Source organism: Corvus hawaiiensis, chromosome 9 (assembly GCF_020740725.1).
Source record: "Corvus hawaiiensis isolate bCorHaw1 chromosome 9, bCorHaw1.pri.cur, whole genome shotgun sequence".
Classification (NCBI taxonomy): Eukaryota; Metazoa; Chordata; class Aves; order Passeriformes; family Corvidae; genus Corvus; species Corvus hawaiiensis.
The window spans coordinates 21916811-21939148 of NC_063221.1; the positions used below are offsets into that span (position 1 = coordinate 21916811).

General features: G+C 38.5%; 1 protein-coding gene across 4 annotated transcripts in view; it reads right to left on the reverse strand.

The window, feature by feature from the left end:
* ST6GALNAC3 (ST6 N-acetylgalactosaminide alpha-2,6-sialyltransferase 3) overlaps positions 1–22338 on the reverse strand; it is a 216318-nt gene that overhangs the window by 111758 nt on the left and 82222 nt on the right. For all 4 annotated transcript variants that reach the window (XR_007205467.1, XR_007205468.1, XM_048313367.1 and 1 more), the window contains exon 2: positions 617–811. Coding sequence is in view for 2 of the 4 variants with exons in the window: in XM_048313367.1 (XP_048169324.1) it covers positions 617–811 (195 nt within the window). In the remaining 2 variants the exon portion in view is untranslated. The remainder of the gene's footprint in view (positions 1–616; positions 812–22338) is intronic.

The following is a 22338-nucleotide window of genomic DNA, read 5'->3' on the forward strand; positions in this document are numbered from 1 at the left end:
CCTTATCTCAGCAGGCCTCCCTCCAGGGCAGGGGCTGGGCACGCCCCACACACATCAATGAGTTTTAAAGTACAGAATGGAAATACATACCTGGCTTTGAAATAGCTATGAAGTATTAATACATCCAGAAAAATCCAGTAAACCTCCAGCTTTACACATTTTCTAGACTCACATATGCTCATTTAACAAATCACTCCCTTTTCTTCTTTCATGCCCATATAGACACAAATAAGCTACTTCTTCTTTGGGAAGCCTAGGCAAAATTAGACATTTTTAGGACCTTATTACAATAAACATGAGAAAATTTCCATTTGCATTAGAGGGACTGAAGGATTGAAATTAATCTGAAAGATTTTCTTGTTTGTATAAACAAGTTTTCACTCAATCAAGGGTGATTTTGAGGCCAGTTCACTGCTCTCTCCACTGCATACATGACAGAAATTTTTAAAATTTCAAAAGTCATTTAAGTGGTAGCAGATTTCTAAAATAGCCACTTTGCTCAGAAACACTCTTGCTCAGTTTTCACACTGGGCAGGTTGTAAAAAAGTATTAGATGGAATTGGAGAAAAAGAAACCTACTGGTCCATTTTGCCAGGCTGTTAAAACCAGGTCTTACCTCTTGTGTTTTTACATTTATATATCCATAATGAGTTCTCAGAGGCTGCCTTTGGCCATTAGAAAATGGGATCCACTTGACACTGGTTTGTCCAAAGCAGTTTAGGATCAAAGGGAAAGTTACTTCATTTGTGAGACGAACGATGATCAGACAGAGGAATGCTGCAATGAAACTCACAGCAACAACGGACTTTCTCTGTAATGAAAAGAAGAAAGGAAATAAATTATTAAAGTCTAGAGTCAATTTTAATTTTAAAATACATATCTTCAATTGTAGGATGAAGGAAAAACACTTGAGAAAGCTTTATGTGAAATTATTCCTCTGGTAGTCACCTTGCTGCAGGAGCACAAGGAGGCAGGTGACTGGATTGTTTTATTTCAATAGATTTGCATTTCAGAGATTTGCAGAGTTTCTTTTAGAACTGGTTGCAAATGAGCCAGTTTTGCTCACAAAAAAACAGCCTTTTTTTTAAAGTTTCAAAAAACATCTATCAACTTTAAATTTAATTTGCATTTGGAATGAAGATTTTAAATAAACATCCACACCAAAGTCTCCACTCAAAATCATCAGTTCTCTAGACATGACAATACACAAAAGGAAAATGTCATCTGCAGTGACACCACACAAATTTTACTGGGAAGATTACCATCACTGCAGATCATTCCAGGCAACAGAATTCATGCTCTAGCTTTAAATACTGTAGAATAAATTGTTGGTGAAGTCAGCACCACATTCTGCCTTATTCCAGGTTCATGAATTTACAAAGTAAGGCATTATTATCTTGGACAAGATGACCTCCATTATAAATATGTACCAGATCTGAAGCCTGTACCTAATTAATTAGTCTTTCCCTTTCACCTCTACCCCATCCAGTTGGTGGACAGGAGAACGTAACCATAGAAAGACCACAACTTTTTCCCTGGGTAACTCCCCAGTCTGCAGGTGAAAAACTTGTAAGAAATAGGATGTTCTCCTTATTTTTAGCTGGTTTTTTTAATACTGCAGAGTCAATTACTTCCAGACAAATTACTTAAGGACAAAACATGTTAGTCGGGATGTGTAAAGATTCTAGGTAACGATACTCTATCAGAAAGAGTATTTTCACATTTTCCCTGAGGGAATGAAACAATTATCATTTACAGGTGTTTTTACTGTACTTTAATTACATTCTAGGTTTACCTAATTTGCCACAGTTTAATTACTCTACTGAATGTAATTCTATCATTCTAAACAGTAACACTTACAGAAAATACAGGGGAAAAAAAGTCATTTGCCTAAGGGCCTATACATGAATGTATAATAACACTTAATGCTGGATGACAGGATCTGATCACCCCAATTCCCATCTACAAATACCACCAACTAACCAGCACAGAACATATTTCACACCACTCGTTTTGCACAATGGCAATAAGACCACACGTGATACAATGGTAAAGGCAATCTCTCATTGAAACGAGGTAAGATGAATCTGTTCTTTGCACAACAGTGAGAATCACAACGAGCCCACAGCAAATTCAAAGGTATGTTACAATATTCCCCCACACAAGAGTTTAAAAAAATAGTCCATTGCAGGGGTCAATTGCATGGCTCTGTGTTCTGATGTATTGGGAGGTTACAATTTACAAGATAAAAGCAATGAGAGACTGGGCTGGAAAACTTGGGTGAATGAGGTCACTGTGAGGAGAAAAGGAAGGGGAGGATGAAGAAGTATTGTGGCAGTGTGATTCAGTGAGGAACCTCAGTCAGCTAATGGCTGTGCAATGTAAAATTAAACCCAGCAAATCTTCAGAGGGCAGCGCAGCAGCCACAACCCAATCGCAGCTTTCAGAATTCATGGAAGCCACTGCACTTTTCATCATCTGCATTATAACAGATTTACATTAAATTGCAATAAAATGGCTGGGGAGCACTTCTGTGTCACTTCTCTTTGTAGCAGATGGAGTCAGAAACATTTAGCTATATATCAGAGACTTGTAAGTGCTAAGAGCAGCCAAGATGTGCAGTGCAAGTCATAATCATAAAGCAATGAGAGGGAGCATGGATTAGTCATATTATTTATTGCAAATCAGAATTAAAATACTGCAAATATTTAAAGGGGAATTTAGAGTCTCATTCCAATACATGAGCATGTTTCAATCAAAACATGCACAGCAGGAAGCAAGATTGCTGCCCTATATGATGCTACTACCTGATTTCCACATATCCTATCTCCTGGTTTATTGAATACCACTTTTTACTTCCTTTATTTTGTGCAGATCTGTTCTGAACTTGAAAACATTTCTATCAGCTTTATGTGCTTCTCACACGAAGTAGTTCTAAACAGCCCTTGCCCTGAGAGGAATTCAGATTGTGTAGCTAGATTTCTTGGCCTTCACTAGGATGCTGCCTCATTTTTATATTTCTTTTCTTTAAATGCACTGTACTACCAGATAAAAGAAAAATTGTGGCCTTCTTTTATTTTTTTATGTAAGAAAATATTGTTTGAAAAGGAAAACAGGAAGGATTTTTCTCTGTGTGTTGCTTAGCCAGAAAGAATCTGCAGTAATGAGAACATTCAAATGAGAGAAAGGAATTGTTACAACAGAAAGGAATTAAGGAATCTTTTAAAATTGTTTTTGGGGGAAAAAAAAAATCTAGCCATATGCAAACGCAATGTTTACTTATCAACTTGTACAAAGGACGTTCATATTAAGTATTCAGTTCCCCTGCAATTTTTGTTGAAGGCATGAGATCCAACAATAGGCATTCTCTGTGGGAAAGACTACTGCAAATTGGCATTTCAGTGCCTCTATAAATTTCACTGTAAAAATATTAAAAAACACCAAAGGACATATTTCCAGGAGTTTAGCCTTCTTAAAGCAACAAGTAAAGAAGTCAGCTCAGTGGCCACGAGTATTCTACAGGGCGCTTCGAAAAGTAACTCGATTCCCTTAAGTCCCTATGTTCTTTACCTGCTCATTAAAAAAAACAAACAAGACAACAACAAAACAACCAAACCCCAGTGCTATTTGTCATTAAGTGCTTCTTGTAAAATCTTCTTTACTGCAGATAAATGGATTTTGTCATTGGTCCTCTGATAAAACTTAAAATTTAGCATTTGAGACTCCAGAAATTCTACATGTCATTAGGATATGACAGTCTGAAGCTATATATAGGGATGAGTATCAAATTGAAATTTGTCTCAAAATTTGTCTGCATCAACATTTTAAATACTCACACATCCTACCATTTGGGAGAGCTAACCAACACTAATTAGTAAGTCTGCAGAGAAACAAATCTTATTCCTTCTTAATTTTCAGTTCTCATGAATGCAAATAGTCTCCTAACAAAAGAAATGTTTCTCTAACATGGGCATATCCTCTATATAAATCTCAATCATTCTTTATATTTTTTTAAGCTAATTTAATGTAGACATTTTGATATTGACAACATTTACATAAGAAAGGTATATTCAGTTATAAACACCTTTTAAATGTTCCCCATTTTTCACATACTCAGTGAGGAGTACACAGTAAGACATACGTTAAAGAGTTTCTTAGCTGGATGGCTTGCATGGTATATTAGCTTTTGTTACATTTTATTTCATTCACTATAGTAGCTGACTAGCCTAGATGACAGTGGCAAGAACAAAATTACTCTTCTCATGAATACAGGATCCTACAGCAGAAGAGTGAAGGAATTTACCTTTTGTTAATGAAACGAAGTCTACCTACAGGCTCATTCCCAGTGTAAAAAAGAAAAAAAAAAGTGGTAGAAGAGGAGAAACAGGAGAAACTTTGATATCAGAGTACATGAACTGTGATACCTGAGACCCCACAGGGCCAAAAGCACACACTGGAACTAAACAGGTTCTTCTAATTCTTTTTACTTAATCCCCACAACAGCATCATCCCACTTGTGTTGTCAGTTATTTCTCCAGCACCAAGCTCATTCTGTCTAGTATATCAAAATCAGTAAGTAGTAGGCATGAATCACATTTCTAAGGCTTCAGTTTATATCTACGTTGTTAAAATAAGAATTGAAATAAAAACAGGAGTATCATACTACTCTGCTGGATAGAATTTAATTAAAAACTTCATGGAAATTAAACAATAACTAATTTCAAAGGTATAAATATATGTATTTGACAACATGGTCCCTAGCACTATTTATACGCTTCATATAATCTAGTTTTGGCTATTTACCAGTGCCAGGGTGATTCATTAGTTTCAGTTTGGCAGGAACTTGACAGTCTGAGCAAGTTTTAGTCATTTTTCTTTTATAATCTGTTAAGAAGTGTGAGATGACAAGATCGTTTTTTTATAGTTCAATAATGCCTGACAGAATAATAAGACACAAACATTTTTTTGTGTTGTATACAGTTGTCTAGGAGGGAGGGACGAAGGAAATATTTCCAGCATAGGAAGATAATTTCTTAAGTTGTAAATTTTACTGAGATCTGTACTAAGTATCTTTATTCTACTTTTTAGCCAGAGCACAGCACCCTGCCACTTGGCATGTATTATATAGCAGAGACTATCAAACCACTTCACAAGCAGGAATAAATCCCCATCGTAGTGAGTTTAACAGTAAAAACCCATTTCACAGGTGCATAAACTGAGGCTGAAAGCAACTTCCCTAAGATCACAAAGAACTCACCAGAGGGAGATTTTTACTTAACTCCTAAAGTTTCATTCTAGAACTATTTTGTTTTTCAGGCTTATCATATCTATTAAAAGTAACTGCCTGAATTTGTTAAAAGACAAAGTTGAATATGATATTATGGAAGATTCCAGTAAAGTACCGTAGGAACCATGCCCCAAAGAGTAATTGCAAATAAACCTTTTTTCATAAATTGACTTTTTACAGTACTCATTCTTTCTGTTATTTTTATAGATACATGGCAGCACCGAGCTTGGAAGGACAAATGAAAGGTAAAGACTTATGTGAGGGCTTTGGGTCTCTAGATGACACAATATGCAGTAATATTGTATTATTTTCATAGTACCTACCTTTACAGGCACAGTGAGTAACTCAATCACTTTTTTAATGTCTCTGCACATTGTACTACTCTTATTATAGGACTGATGCAGGGTTTCAGTTTTTACTCAAGTATAATACCAATTGAAAACAATAATGGCTACACTTGCTGAGTTTGTTTCATTTTTTAGACCCCTATATGTAAAAAATAGTTTTATTTAATTTTCTCTTTTATAGTCTAGAGCATCCCATTTAAGTGCTACTTTCTGTTACGACAGAGCATTAAATGAAATTCTTTCAGCACTCTAGTTCAGTATACCTTACTGATTTCACTGGTATTGGAAAAAAATGCCTTCCAGCTCTTTCTTTTGTCCTGAAACTCCCTCTAACAGGGCTGTGGAAGAGATAATCAAGCAGGGGTCCTAGAAGTTTTCAAAGAGAGAGTAAGACTATATAGCAAAGATCCTTCTAGAAACAGTCATGTGTCAAACATCATTTGCATAAAATCGGTAGCTGAAGATTTACTTTCTTCTCTTCCAGAAGTGAAAGTTAACCTGAATATGTTCAAAGACTCACAGGAGATTGCTGTCAGTGTTTCTCTCTCAGGAGGAAAGAAGAAAGCAGGTAGGGGTTATATCACAAGTAAGATCTGGTTTTGCTTCAAAAACCAGTAAAATTAAGATTAAAGCAACTTCTTTGTTGTTTTTTCTGGAAAAGGACATCTTTGCTAAACTGGAATGTAAGCAGCCAGGAAGCTGAGAATTAAGAGCAAAAATGAAGTTCAGCGATAAAGAAGTAAGGCCAGAAACGCAGAGTACCTAAAAATAGATAGAAGAGATACAATGAAAGAAACATGTGAGTTTTACGCTGAAGAGTGCTTCTTGTAAGAAGGCACCCTGAATCAGGACAGTGTTTTAGGAGTATGGTGTTTAAAAAGGCATGAATAGAAGACACATTACTTCTTTCAGCCTTCTCTGCAGGAGCACTGGCCTTTTCTATAGCTAAGGCAGCTCAAGGGCTCTCAAAACACAGCTCATTGTACCTCTTGTGTTGTTGTCATTTGTTAAAAACCTGTTACATAATCCAGTTTTCACGATGATTCACATTGCACGGGTGGTGTGTCTAGGTTTGTAGCAGCTCACATGTTCATACATATCTCATTAGAGCCAAAACTCTGTAGAATGGGTTCAGGCTTACTGGGGTAAGACCTGAGCAATGAACAAAATGGGAATCAGCACAGTCCAAATAATTGATGTAGCAGCAGCAGTCTGTATTAAAAACCTTATATAAGAGATAATCCTCCTATATGTAAACTCCTATTATTAGTCTCAGGTAACTGCACAACTTTATTACATACAGCATTCCCATCAGAAAGAGCACACTTATTTAGGTAATAATATGAAATTATGTAAGGTGAAGAACTTCCAAGTTTCAAGGAGTAATTGTTGAAGTATTTTGAAGGCTGTCCATATGCCACCATGCATAAGAAATCACTACATTTGAAAAGCCCCAATGATTCTGAGCCCTTCAAATTGGAAAGCATTGCCAGATTTCAGGAATTGTTTTGTCTCACTATTCCCTCTTGCCCTAAACTCAAAGCCTGATAAGAAGGAGAATTTATTTGTCTGGAGATACTCTTATCCCTTCAGGCTCTCCAGCACTTTGAGCTCCCCATACCCTACAGTGACTGTTCCTGCTATTCATTTCATGTCTACTCAAAGCTGAATCTGTGCTTCCTGCAGCAGTCTCCTCCTGGCCCAGGGTTCCCTATGCAAGCAGCCTCTACTCAACCAGGCACAAACACATCATTAGCACAGCCCCAGTCTCACACACCACAAGGTCGCAGTACCACCAAAGCAACCTAAACTTCTGAGCAAGGCATGCCTTTGGCTCATCTGCTACTTGATTTTATACTGCAGCTGAAAGCTGTCCAGTAATTTAAAAGATCTATCCCCATAAAATCCCCATGGCAGCAAAGCACACTTTAAATAAGCTTGTTGATTTTTCATTCTATAAGATCTGTTAAGAATATTTAATCTAAAACTGCAGTTACTGATTCACTGATGTCCTTCACAATGACAGTGAACTTCATCAGTAGCTGTAGATGCATATTATATAAACTAATATAGTCTCTGCATGATAAAATAGTATTTAAAAGGAGAAAAAAAGAAAAGCCTCTGCAGTACAGCTCTCAAATGGTGATCTGGGGGTTTTTTCTGGTGCTGGATTATTGCCCAGCTCTTCTTATCAATACCTTGGCAAGCTTTCAGACACACACACAGGCTGACATACGCTTCCCTATAATAGAACTGCTGGTACAAGAATTTGTGGTCTTTCAGCTTGGCAGTTGGGTGTTACTACTTATTGAAGCAGTACCTGATTGTAGCAGTTTTTCACCTGCTGAGAAAAAGTTCAAAGAAAAAAACACGCTTATGCGAGTATTAACTCTTATCCTGCCAGATATACCTCACCTAGATGACCTCTCTCTCTCCTCTCGAGAAATATATAAAGATCCATGATCAGCAACATCCTAAGACTGAATCTACAACTGAGGGATTTTCATAAGCATTCTGAAAGACACTCAACTGCTACCAACATTTTCATGAAAATCCCTTTCAAAAAGTTGATTCTTTCAACCAGAAGTAGACTAAAAAATGCATAAACCAGTAGAAAAACAACAACAAAAAGCCCCACAAATGCATCCAGAAAGATTCTTAGAAGACAATAAAATACCAGCAGACCTCTGGTCAGCAGGTCTTTATACTTGAAAAAAGATGTAGTTATTAAAAGTCTATTGCATTTCTTTGCTATTCTATATGAAATACCAGAAATGCTCAATTTCTTGTTTCAAAAACCTCACAGGAAAGGTAATGTGATGGCTTCTAAAGTGAAAGTGAAATAAATTCAATTTTTGCTCACAGCAGTAAAATCATTAGTGTGATTGGTATGCAGCAGGAGGAATGGATATTAATCACATACCTGTATGTTTAGTAAATACTACACTGGGATGTAACCTCTGGAAGTACTAAATTCTAGATAAGAAAGAAAATAATAATCAGAAAAATAAAATTAAACATTTGACAGCAGCCCAGGGGCAGAAGAAATGAAAGTAAATAAAATGTTGTAACAACCCCACATTCTCAGGCTGCACATCTGTGAAGAAAATGCCTTTTGCTGGAAACCTTCACTTGCCTGCAGCTCACTTCTGCCTGCAGGGGAAAGTTTATGCTACAGAGCAAAAACTGCATAACCAGAAATTCACACAAATGAAATGGAATTGCCTACCACCATCTGGACAAGCCCAGACTTTCTCCACTGAATTTTCTTCTGTAAAGATGCCACACTGGACTTGAAATTAACAAAAAATTGACACCATGCCTATTTCCTTCTAAAAGCCATTTAACACTGGAAGACAAAAGAGATCTTGCCCAGGCTGTTACTTGGCAAGACTCTTGCTCTGGCCCTTCACACCAGCTTCATCCCACACTATTCTTTGGTAGGACAGCACTTTTGGAAAGTTGCTCTGGATGCCCTCTTGGCCAGTTTATGCAATGCACCTGCTGCTCTTAAGCATGAAAAGAAAAACAGAAGCAGGGAATCACTACTGATTTTAGTCTTGCACCCTCACCAGCCAGGGCACCCTAACACAGTGGAGTTGAACGCCTTCTTCCAGACACAGGGATGAAAACCCTGTTTAGTGTGAGGAGCCATAAGGACTCTTTAAGGTCTGGCTGAATGAAAGGCTGGCTTTGCTCTGAAATATAAAAATATACAAGTGCTAGACACCTTCTTCACCAGGCAAAGGTCCAAGTTCAGAGAGCAGAGAAAGAAGTTTTTACACATTGGTCTTCTTTAAAAAAAAAAAAAAGAGGGCAACTGAATTAGAAAGAAGCTGTTCTTAAGCAGAGATGATGCACTTCAGCCAGGCTGTAGGAGATCCTTTGTAATCTCTTCTCTTTTTTTCCTTTTGCTTCTTTTTTTTCCTTTTACATTTGACCAAGAGACACTCCAGCACAGCTGTAGGAATGTTGTCCTGGGTTGGGAGGAGGCAAGAGCAGCCTCTATGGACAGCCTTTTACACAAAGCAGGGAAACCTGGGCTCAAAATTGTTTTGGCAGTTTGTTTTCCATCAGACATGGAAATCTCCCTGTTTACTTCGGATAAACCTGTTCCAGCCCACTTCATCCATACATAACTGCCACATACATCATCAGAAAAGCAAAATGTATTATTCAATGCCTCCAAGCATTGTCTGCTCCTGGCATGTTGAGTAACATTCCAATAGGCTTAACCATTTATAGCTGATAAAAAGCACGACCTAATTACAGAGAAGTCTTGGCTGAAACCAGCTATTTTGTAATGGGAATCTGAAATTTTCTGCCATATAGCTGGACACATGCTACTTTTAGTGAGGGGAAAAAACACTCTCCCAGCTTAATTCTTGTTCTTTTCTGGATAGTGTTTTCTTTATTGGAAGCTTAGAAAAAGGGGTTGAGGAAACAAAAAAAAAAAAAAAAAAAACACCAACCAAAAAGCAGGATACCAGCATGGCAGAATCCTCTCTGAGGACTTAAAACCTTCAGGGCACCAAATCTTTGAGCAAATGCAGGCACGTGAAGGATGTGGGATTTGCATTAGGCTCCATTCTGCCTAAGGAGTCCATGTTCCAGCATAAGAGCAATACACTATAGGACACTGATGGAATAGGGTCGGGGCTTATGGGGTGTGTTTGGATGAAGACATGCAGAACCCAGCCTGGCACTTTTAGTGGAAACATTAACAATCATATTATTATCACAGCACTACAGAACAGAGCTTTTCATCTAGGATGCAGATCAGCTGTGTTAAACACTGCATGCTCATAGCAGCACATCCAACTATTTTATGATCCCAATGAAAAATAGGAGGCAGGCCTACATGTTAAATTGCACTGAGCAATGCAGTGTCTGTACCAACACAGAGGGGCAAATGACCTGTACATTTTTGGCAGAGAGATTTCTTTCAGGTAGTGGCATGATCTGCCCCTGCTTTACTCACTTCTGTTCATACAATTCCAGGAAAATGTTGCAAACCAGCAGGAATTTAAACAGCATTTCTTGCCTATTTAATACAACTGTATTCCTTCTACAGGAAGGAGCCTGTTCATTATTCATCCTTAGATATGAGCAAGAGGTTATCAGAAGCCACCACAAGGGAGACTCTCCAGATAGCAAAGAATATGCAGCATTGCAGTTACAAAACACCACAACTGCTCACATACTGCTCAAGCAGTTGATGACATATCCCTCTGTCGACTGGGGAGCTCCTTAAATCAGGGCACTGAAACTCAATAAAAGCACTGATCAAGGTAGTGCCCTCAACTTAATTATGAGCTTTATTGATCATGTCTCCTCTTTATAAAAAGAGGTAAAAAAGCAGGGCATGGCATGGGAAGGTAACCACAAAGCACTGAGCTGCAGTGGGACATGGCAGAACACATTCCTAGGAGTGGGAAAACTTTGCCTTTTGTGCTGATCTGTCACTTCTAGGAATTAGGAAACCATTTTTATACAAACTACTTTTCATCAGAAGAAAGCAAAACACAATTTCATATTTACAATAAAATCCACGATCTGAGCCCTATTTTGTGAATACATGCAGTTGAATGGCACCCAAAAGCCACAATCAGGAGTCAATCTCCATTGTGATAAAAGCTGTAAATTCTCTGGATTCATTATTTCTGCACAGCATCTCAATAGGAGCTAGAGAAAATCGTAAAAATTGATAGGTTTCCAAAAGAAATTCTTCCAAGCAGTAAAGTTTAATCTCCCACTGATCTGTTATCCTGATAGAATAGTACAGGGACGGTAACATATACATCCTACCCAAACACACATTCCATCACCGTATCACGCTCCTCTCATGCTGGGTGAGCTAACTGAATTGAACTTGACCTTCAAAGCCCTTGGAATGCAACAAAATATCTCTGTTTTCTGACATTTATGGGTGGCTTTTCTGCATGGCTGCTTTTATTGCCTGGAAAATAATGGCAAAAGCCGTGTGTACAAACCCACTACAAACACTGACATACCACATGAAAGGAAGATTTATTCAGTGTAGATTACTCCAGAGCTAATCTAATCAAATCAAACTTTTACATTTTTAAAGAAGATCAAAAATTCATAGAGTTAGCATTTCAATACAATAGATATATATTACAGCTTTATTTTAATCTGCAAGTGTAATTGAACTGATTTGGATTTTCTGTGCTTTTATTTTTGCTTAGAAAAGCTTTATGTGTTTCATATGAAAATGCATCATTGAACCAGCATATGCACAAGAAAAACCCCATGAAAAAATTCATACAGAAGATTATCAATCTCTGTCTAATAAGGCTTAGATAAAAACACGTTTGGACATGATTCTACATTAAAACGAAAAGTGCTAGATGTGGAAATGCAAATATATCCTATTTGTGGCTTTCTTAAACTTAAAAGAAACCACTCCTAGCCACTCTATCAGAGCTGACCCAGAACATTTTGATGGAAGAAACGTGACACAATTGGGCACCTAGCACAGTTTTCCATCCTTTAGTCCATCAAATACAGAGAGACTGTCATGTGTCAGAAATTATTTCAAACCTCTGGTTCCCTGTATCCACATTTTACTCATTTGCATGCAAGAAACAAGCAAAGGTAATACAAAACTCCAAAACATTCAAATGGAGTTTAATTTTTGTATAAAACATAATAAAGACATAATCTACTGTCCAGGTACTTTGTTCTATGCCAGCATATCCAGCTACCTGCACCAAACAAAGCAAACGGTGGAATTCTGTTCCTCCTTCATATAAAGATATCTCTAATTAATTTAAAGGACAGCAAAAGAAAGCCAGAAGCACAATTAAATTTGAACAGGAACAGTAAGAAAAATATAATTTTTAATTTTTTGTATTCTTTCCCAGGGCCTTTGTGTATGAGTTATTCAATTTGCACGCTCAGGATCCCTCAGCTCCACTTGAGCCATGTCTGGTGTCAGCAAACCCAGCTTATGAGTGTTCTTGCTGACATCTGTGGGACCCAGTATTGCACCTCTACAGCTTACATAGCCACAGGGAAACTTCCTGAGGTGCCAGCTGTGCAAGCCTTGACCTGGATATGAACAAGTTCTCATCTTCATTTTTGCTGCTGGTGCAGGAAGCAGGTTCTGCCCACAACTTTTCTGTAGGATATGAATCTCTCCCACACACTAACAGCCCTGAGGCCATATATTTTCAATCATCTTTAACACCAATCTGGTCTAAAGCAGTAGAATAAGGCCATTCAAACCTTAATGAACTCATCACAGTGTCCCAGAGGTTCGAGGAGGGCTTTTTCCTTTCCAGCAGGGAAGCTGCCAGAGACACCAGTGAGATTAAATAATGTGCCCCACAACCCTTTGTAAGTACCAGGCAAAGATGAGTTTTCCTGAAGTTCATTTAGAACCAGAATCATACTCAGTTATTTCTAAAAATAGATCCTAGATACTTCAACATCTATGATATTCAGAAACCATGTATAATGAATGCAGGAATGCTACTCTTACACTTACTGTTTCATCTGTTTTCAGTGTTTTCCATTATTCCTCTCGAAGGTCTTCACTTTTAGGTAGCAGTTACCAGTTTTTATCTCTACCCCAGTGCTGGTTAGGCAGCAGCAGTTACCAACACAAGAAGGAATCTGCACAAAATACCCGACTGCCCTGCAGCCACATGTTGCTGACCATCTTTCATTGTGCACACATTCTCTGTCAGAATATTTGGGTCTGTAGTAGTTTGCCAGTCATTACAAGTTATGAGAGTTTATGATATGTTCCAGACAATAAAAGTCATAAAATCTGTCCCAGTGCTCTGAAAATAAAGCAGCATAAGATTTTTTCAGTGAACCACTGAGTCTTCTAGCCATAAATCTCAACAAATAATGCTGTTTGTTTAAACTAACATCACTATACAGATTAATGAGACAAGTTGTCCACCAGTCAGGGGAGGAACACAAAGATGCATCCTAACTTATTTCATTTCCAGGTTTATTCATGTTAAGTGTTATATAATACGACATTCACACATCACTGAAGAAGTTAAAAGAACAAAATGCACCTCACTAATCAGCTGATCATTTATCATTTGATTTTAGATGCCAAAATTAATGATGCCCTTCCTTTTTGGTTAGGGTTTTTTTTGTACTTTTTTTCATTAAATCAAAAACAGAATACGTGAGAAATCAGAATATTAATCTGCAATTTCCTCGCTTCTGCACATGTAACATGTAACATGGAAAATAGATTTAATTGGTTGAAACCTTAGGTCTGTTGGGACTCCCACAACTTAATGGCTAGAAGATCCAACTTCAGATGTTAACGTTCCAAGACATTAAATCCTGATATTTTCAATTTCTCGTTCTTAGTTATTCCGCATTCACCACAAATGTCATTGGTCAAATTTCAGCCCGTCTTACTCCATTTCCCTTTTGTCTGAAAGCTACTACCTCACTGAGTACTGCAACATCTAATTTTATACCCTCTGACTATTCTTAGATACTCTAATCCTCCAAAAAGTCACACAGTACTCCCTATTTTGCCAGACAGTGCCTCTGCTTCAGCAGCTTCTTACTACCCAGCAATACTGTTTCCAAATTTTCCTCTTTTACTTACCTTAAGGAATTGCAATATTTAATTCTTTAATCCCTTTTTTTTTTGCAGTTATGCCCCAACTTCCCATTTAAGTCAAACCTCCCTGTCAGTTTCTCCCTTCATGACTGTTTTTAAGAATCTTGTACTTAACTATTTTTCATTTATACATAGTCCTCTGTCTAGCTGACTAATTCCATGCTAAATTCCCTATGAGAACACCATCTTTCATCTTGTAATAATTCTTCTTTTTATCCTACTAAACAGCCTTTCTCTTTCTGGAAGCAGGGTCCTCTGCAGAGCAGTTGGTATATGTGCCCCTTCTTCCCGCAGTTGTTTGGGTTTTGGTTTTTTGTTATGACACTGCTCCTGTGGTTGCTGTAATAGTCATGTGCTGCTGTATTTCAGCCCTGTTAATATTTTTAAGGCTTTGGTACTGAGATCCAGATGTTTTGATTGGAGTTGTATTAAGAAAAACAAAGTACTGTTCCATTTAGGCTGTGCAAAGCGCCCTCTTATGACAAGAAGTAGAGTTGAAAGTTTACCTCACTAGAGTGAAAGAAGGTGCTTCGGGGGGTTACTAGGGGCACCACCTTTTTGGAAGTATTTACCTGGAATGTACATATTTAAATGAAAAGTGTCTAGATTAGAAGCAGTTTTCTAAACAACAGACTGCTTTTAACATATCTAATTGGTCCTGTCCATTCTGAGAAACAGAGCTTTGATGTACCTTCACTCAACTGGATTTAGCAAGCTAATTGAACCAAACTCTTCAATCTTCCAAAAAGTAGGTCCTCCATTCTCCAGATACATCAAGCTTCTCAACATCTGCTCTTCTCCTTTCAGGTGATCCTCCTTGACCACAGGTAGCAAACTCAATCTTTCCAAAGAGATCTCACTAGTATGTGTTCAGCTACAAATCTTCCCCACTGAAGGTAATTCATGGTTCAATTTTATTTAGATTCCTAATAATTCTGTGAGTGATCAGCATACCCATAATGAGTCCTAAGTCACTTGCTTCTAGCTAATGAGCTGTCAGTATGTCAAGCATCATTGCTTGATTCTGTTTTTCTAGAGATTGTCTAATTGATTTTTTAATTTTATTTTTTTTTACATTGCAGAACATCCTTAGAGTCTTCTGTTACTTTAAGTTTGGTACCAGCTGTAGGAGACAAATGACCTCCAAAAAGCTTTTACAAAACAACTTTCAGAAATGGTCTCTGTCATGCCAGGCAGGAGAGAAAAGGCTGCAGCAGCTGGAATAATAGGAGTTGCTGGGCTTAGGGTCAGATTTTTGGAAAGCACTTTCCACTTTCTGACAGGGAAGTTACTGAAATGGGTCTTGAAAACAGCATCTCAATCTATGTTTAAGTGTTTGCAATGGTAGCCTTAACTCAAGTACTTTGGAAGCGTCTCAAGGAAACATGTTGTGCCCGGGCTGTACCACAACAGGAAACCTGCCACAGCCAGGTCACTTTACACAGGAATTTTCACTATGTTTTTAAACAAAGAGTTAAGAGAAATTTTGACACTAAATGACTTAGCCTCTCAAATTTTGACCAAGATTGTACCAACCATGTCAGCAGGAGTTTTACTAAGAATTCAAGGAATGGGAAGAATGTTCTTTTCCTCAGCATCCCTTCGATGTTGTCCACTGAAGAGTAGAGGTGTACACAGCATTAGAGGATGAAGTAAGCTACTAGGGTTACAAACATTTTATTTCACCCTTCTGCCTTTCTACACTAACGCTGTCACCTCCTAAAAGCCTCGTACTGTCACCTCAAAGAGACAGCAGCTGACACATCCCTTTAAAGTGAAAGGAAAAAGAGATTTTCTGATACCATAAAACTGGAGATGATAAAATAACAGTAAGTACAGCAAGATACTTGCTGCTCATCTTCCACTTCTGTCTCTTCTTGTTGTTATTGGATACTCATAGAAATGGAGAAGTAATGCAGCTTTTCTTGTACACCCAAAGTGTTTCACTTTGGTGATCCAAAGAACACCAAAATTTACAGGAAAGCTCTGCACTGGTAACATTCTCTGAGTTTTCTCTATCTTGCCTGAACACAGGATAGATTGCCTACATGATAATTAATACATAGAAAAAGCATGGATAAACTGCTGAACTATTTTACTGCACAGAGACCTAGAAGGAAGGAGAATCACACAGGTTCTGACAAATCAACTATGAGGCAAAAAAAAACCCCAAATCCAGCAATTAAAACAAAAGTCGTGGTAGACAAGCTAAGCTAGAGAATCAAGGCTGCACCATGAAAAAAATAAAGACCTTAAAAGACCCCCTTTGCCACCTGCAGCAAAAGCAGACCACAGCAGGCAACACTGCTGACTAGGGGAAAATGTTGTTACTCTATCATATAGGGGTAAATGGTTTGCTCAGTAAGCTGAACTAAAAGCCCATTAAAAATGGCAACAGAGAGAAAGAAACGATACTGTAATAGTCCACTAACACACAGATTCAAAATGCAAAGCAGTTCAAAAATTGTCAATTACCTAAGAATCAAACCAGGTAAGGTAGTGACACCACTAAGAAAGCAAAGTTTGATTTTTTTTTTTTTCTTTTTTTAATTATGCTGTTGTCTAATAATGAATAAGTTAGGTTTGATTCATTTAATTCATTCCTCCTAAGCAGCACATTACAACAGTACTGGAATGAGATTTTTAAAAATTACTATTTCATCAAAGGTTTTTAATACCCATCTATGATTTAATTTGATCACCAAATTTGATCTATAACGATATTAATAGATAGAAAAATCCATAGTAGAGTCCATTATTGTTGAACTTTATCATCTTTTTGAAAGTACAATGGTAAAATTATCTATTAATTAGATTAATTTCAAGGAAGTGTAAATCATCCTGACCCGTGATACTTGCTTGCAAAGCTATTGTAAGAGAATAATTAATAGGCAATAGTCCAGGAATATTATTCTGAGCAGATGCGAACCTTGAACTTCCAGTCACTAGACTTAAATTCTAACTAGGAATACATCATTTTATGGAAACTCCAACACCCTGGAGGGCTGCAAGAAGGAGGAGAAGAAAAAAAGATCGAAGTAGATTGCTGTTGTTATATATAGCCTGTATTATTGCTTAACATGACCACAAGCTAGAAGTGGATATAAGTAAAAACTACTGAATTTTAAAAGTTCAAGGTGAGAAGGACTGTGCCACTCAAATAATGGACCTCGTTTAAAGAACATATCTCACAAGTAATTTAATTTGTCACCTATTCTGCTGGAAAACTGGATGGCCTTGGGCAAGTATTTAACCCTAAGCAGCAGCTAGTAGAAAATGCACACAGAAAGGAAGACAAATACAAAACTCAAGCGTGGATTTGCTATTTTTCCTCACCCTTCCATCATGACAAATCAATTTCTACAGATTCTGGATTAGATCTCTTCCAAACATGTATCTGATTCCTGGGTACTAGGTTTAAAATTTTAATTTTAAGGTCTTTATGGCACAATAGCATCCACCAAACAATGAATGGGAAGTAATCAATATTAGAATCTTTTATTCACATGTAAATCTTCAACAGAAATTAGCCTCTGTGTTTTCTGATGAACTATATGTCACACTGAAGTGTGTAATAAAAAAAATGGTAAAATGTTTTCCGTGTTGATGGATGGAGCTCTTATCTGTAAAACCTCTTCCAAATATACTGAGAGACTACCAAAACGTCATTTCAAAAACTGAAGAGAGGACAGAATAGTTTCCCACTCACGCAGACTCCCAGAACACCCTGTAAGCAGGGTTAGATGGGAAGTGCTGTTCTGCTGTACGTGTTGACTCCTGTGTTTTATAACATCTGAGCTTTTAACACAGACGTTGTGCAGAACAAAAGCAGATCACTGAACCGAAAAACCTAAAACCATGCTTCCCAAGGCTTCAGGAAAGAGCAAACTGACTAGATGTACATTTATAATATTGTGACTAAACAAGGAAAGGCTGGAACAAAGGAAAAGAACATTCTTCCCATTCCTTGAATTCCTAGTAAAACTCCTATGTAGCACACATTGAGTAACACAACATGATAAACACCACTGCCTTAGCTATAATTTTATGACATTTTACAGCACCAAGCCAGAACACTTTTTCTTGGGGAAATACTGTGTATTTCTAATGGACTATTTAGCAGATGCTAAATGTGCTGAATTCAAATGAAAAGTCTGCACCAGAGGGTCAGAGGAAGAAGGACCTCACAGCTTGGACCCTTGATCCCTTGTAATAAGTATTTGGTGCAGCACTCAGTAAGGCCTGCAGTTCTTCTATAACAAAGTTTCAAGAATAAATTCCACCAATAACACTTTCTGCTATCTCTCTGGGAAATCTAGTGAATTGAAATTGATTTTCTTCTTTTATTAGCAAGGCTATTAAGCATGAGGCACCCAGAGATGAATGGAGAGCAAGCAACATTAAGAGACAAAAGTGCCTGAAAATGCCTTTTATTTGTTGCACAGTTTCTTTTTGAGAAGAAATCACAGAATCACAGAGTATGTCGAGGTGGAAGGGACCCAGAAAGATCATTAAGTCCAACTCCTGGCCCTTCACAGGACCATCCCCAAGAGTCACACCATGTGCCTGAGAGTATCATCCAAATGCTTCTTGAGCTCTGTCAGGCTGGTCCTACAACCACTGCCCTTGGGGAGCTGTTCCAGTGCCCAACCTCCCTCTGGGTGAGGAACCTTTTTGTAACATGCAGCCTAAACCTCCCCCGACACAACTTCAGGCCATTCCCTCAATACCTGTCACTGGTCACCACAGAGGAGAGATCAATGTCTGCTTCTCCTCTTCCCCTCACAAGAAAGCTGTAACTGCACTGAGGTCTCCTCTCAGTCTCCTCCAGGCTGAACAGACCAAGTGACCTCAGCTGCTCCTCATACAGCTCCCCCTCAAGGCCCTTCAACATCCTCATTACCCTCCTTTGAACACTCTCCAATAGTTTAATGTCTTTCTTATATTGTGGCACCCAAAACTGCCCCCAGCACTGGAGGTGAGGCAGCCCCAATGCAGAGCAGAGCGGGACAATCCCCTCCCTTGCCCGGGATGCCCCCCAGGGCAGACTTGGCCCTCCAGGCTGCCCCCAGCACTGCTGACTCACATTCAACTTGCCATTAGCCAGGACCCCCAGGTCCCTTTCCATGGCACTGCTCTCCAGCCTCTCATTCCCCAGTCTATCCATACATCCAGGGTTGCCCCATCCCAGGTGCAGAATCCAGGACCTTCCTTTGTTAAACTTCATATGGTCAGTGATTGCCCAGTCCTCTAATTTGTTAAAAGGTCTCTCTGCAGGGCCTCCCTGCCATCAAGGGAGTCAACAGCTCCTCCTAAGTTTTGTATCATCTGCAAACTTGCTCAGCATCCCTTCCAGTCCCGTGCCCAAGTCATTTGTGACACTAGCTGCAGGGGTGCAAGATCAGTCTCTGTCCAGGCTCCGCTAGCAGCACAGAGTGACTACAGGAGCCTCCAGGAGCCTTCTTGTGTGCACGAATCTGCAGGTGTAGCAAGCAACCACTACAGGAACCTGATCCTAAATTTGTCAAAATAACAAGAAAATTTCTCTTAACTTCTGAGAGACATTTGAGCTCACTAGAGACTGTTCCAGTAAAAGCCACATATTGCCGATAGCCCACTTCTACTGCTCAGTATGAAGAAATTTGAAACTGGGGCTTGCAGATGAGGTTAAGAAACTTATTATCCATACCTCTCCCTTTCCATCCTTTTCTTTTAAACTCAAGTCCTCATTGCTTTTTCTTTGATTTTTCTCCTGCTTTGATCATCCAGAGCTGACCATACAGGTTTGTTCCCTAGGTCATTTTTCAACAGAAGCATAAGTGGTAGGAGAGCTGGAAAACAGACCTGAAAGGCGTAGGATAGCAGCACACTGCTGCTGTAAAACAACTGGCCCTCATTCTGATCTTGTATCTTCCTGGTGCACTGTTTTCAAGGCTTGTCTTTTATAGATAGCGTGATAAAAATATTGTAGGCATAATGTTCCATTTTCTGGGAGTAGAACTGTTTAGTTCATGGTGACAAAGAGAACAAAGGAGGATACCCCCCCCGGCCCCCAACACATGCAGTTTACAACGCATTTATGGTCCTGTGAGAGCGGAATGAATTCCTACATGCAGAATTAATATGATACCTTATTCTTTAACATCTGAAGGAGGCAGAAGTAAAGGAAAAAGGAAACTTAAAGTGTCTTTTATTTCAAACAAAAGGAGGTTATTTAAACAGGAGAGTCTCAGGGGAAAGATTTCATATCACTACAAACAGTGCATTTGTCCAGAATATAACGACAATGATAACGTTACTAACGGAAGTAAGACATCCTCACGGTTTCTTGTGGATTGTAAATTAAAGAAACAAGTACTAGAGCTGAGATACCCTTGTATGCATGTGCACGTGAGTTGCCCACATACACTGCTCACCCTCTGCAATTACTTAATTGTAATGTCAGATCAAAGATAAGGGTACAGATGGATGATTTCTCATCTGCATCTGGCTGTGGATGTTCTGTTTGTCATTGGGTCTCGGTGAGAGCACGAAGCAGCAATACACTCATTAGTCCCTGGAGGTTTCTGCAGTTTATGATCAAACGAAGATGAGTTTTCCATCTTCCCACTGCTTGTGTATCATTTAGCACTACAAGATGTTCCATGAATAATGGAAATAATAAAATTATGTCCTCTAAGACACTCTCCCCAAGCCAGAGACCACACACACTGCAGTTATTAACAAATTATATATGCATTGATTAACTGGTAGATGCTGCCAAGCAGAGTATGTAGAGTGTGTATTACAGCTTTGCTTTGCCTGCCTTTCCTCAGCCTGGGAGCTTGCTCTGGATCCTCATCTTCTAAGGGTCAGTAATGTTCACAAAACTTAGAGGAATGTGAATAGCTCTGAGACGGTCAGGAAATGCAGAAGTTATCTGGAGAAGAGGACTGAACAGACAGATAAACAGGCACAGAAGCATGGCTGTATAAACTTCAACGTGACTATTCTTCCAGTTATTTTCTTGTGGGTTTGCACAGCACAATTTTAAAACACTTGATAAGTAAAGACTGAACAGCTTTTAAAGTATGGATTTCTCTTATTTACCTACAAACTTGAGGATAACAAAGAACATCCTAGCTCTATCATAGTTCTACCTGTTCTTCCCAGGCATTTATGAGCATTTCTTGACAGTCTTCATTTCACAGGAACAGTAAGACAGGCTCCAACTTAGAGTGTCAAATAATTTTTTTTTGTAGCACTTAAGTACAATGTAACAGCAAAGACCCTTAGGGACTTATTTAATAAAGTAGGCTGAAATACTCTAATTCTGGATCCTGCTGGCTTTAGCAAATCCTATAACAAAACCAGGACCATGCGGGGATTCACAGTTGTAACTATATGGAGCAGCATGGCCAGCAGAACATTTTAAAGCAACTAAGAGAGAATTTAATCCTTCCAAACCAAAAAGAATTTTTTTCTTGAACTGTTGCCAAAAATGAATGCACATTACACAATTTTAATTCCATTTGTTGGAAGCATATAAGCATTAAGTGGTTCACTGTTAGATGAAAACTAAGAACTACAGGGAGTAAGTATCTTTAATATAAGAACTCACTACTGAAAACATGCTAATATTGGGGGTTTGGGGTAGTGGGGGGCCTTTGTTACGGGTTTTGGACAGAATAGTTTTCTTGTTATAATGTGAACGCAACTTACCTGTCTCTATTCCTTCTTACTGCCCATAGTAAATTACGTGTGCACTTGCAAATTTTGACAAAATGATAAAGAGTGCTAGGCTGGTCTTTTATCTCAGAGTTAATTAAATTCCCAAGAGAAAAAACTAGCAGCACCCACACTTGAGGTCAGATAGGCACAACTCAGCTATTCAACATTCTACTTGACATTTTGCTGGCTGGCCAGCACTTGCACACAACTCCAGACTTGACAGGTCATTTGCCATCTTGCATGTCCAGAGTGCAGAAAGAGAGAGCAGGGGAGAAGGACAGTATAAAGAGGATAAAGGGCACATGAGATCACCACACATGGAGAAAAACTTGCTTACTCAAATATCAGCAGTGTTGTAAAGAAATTCT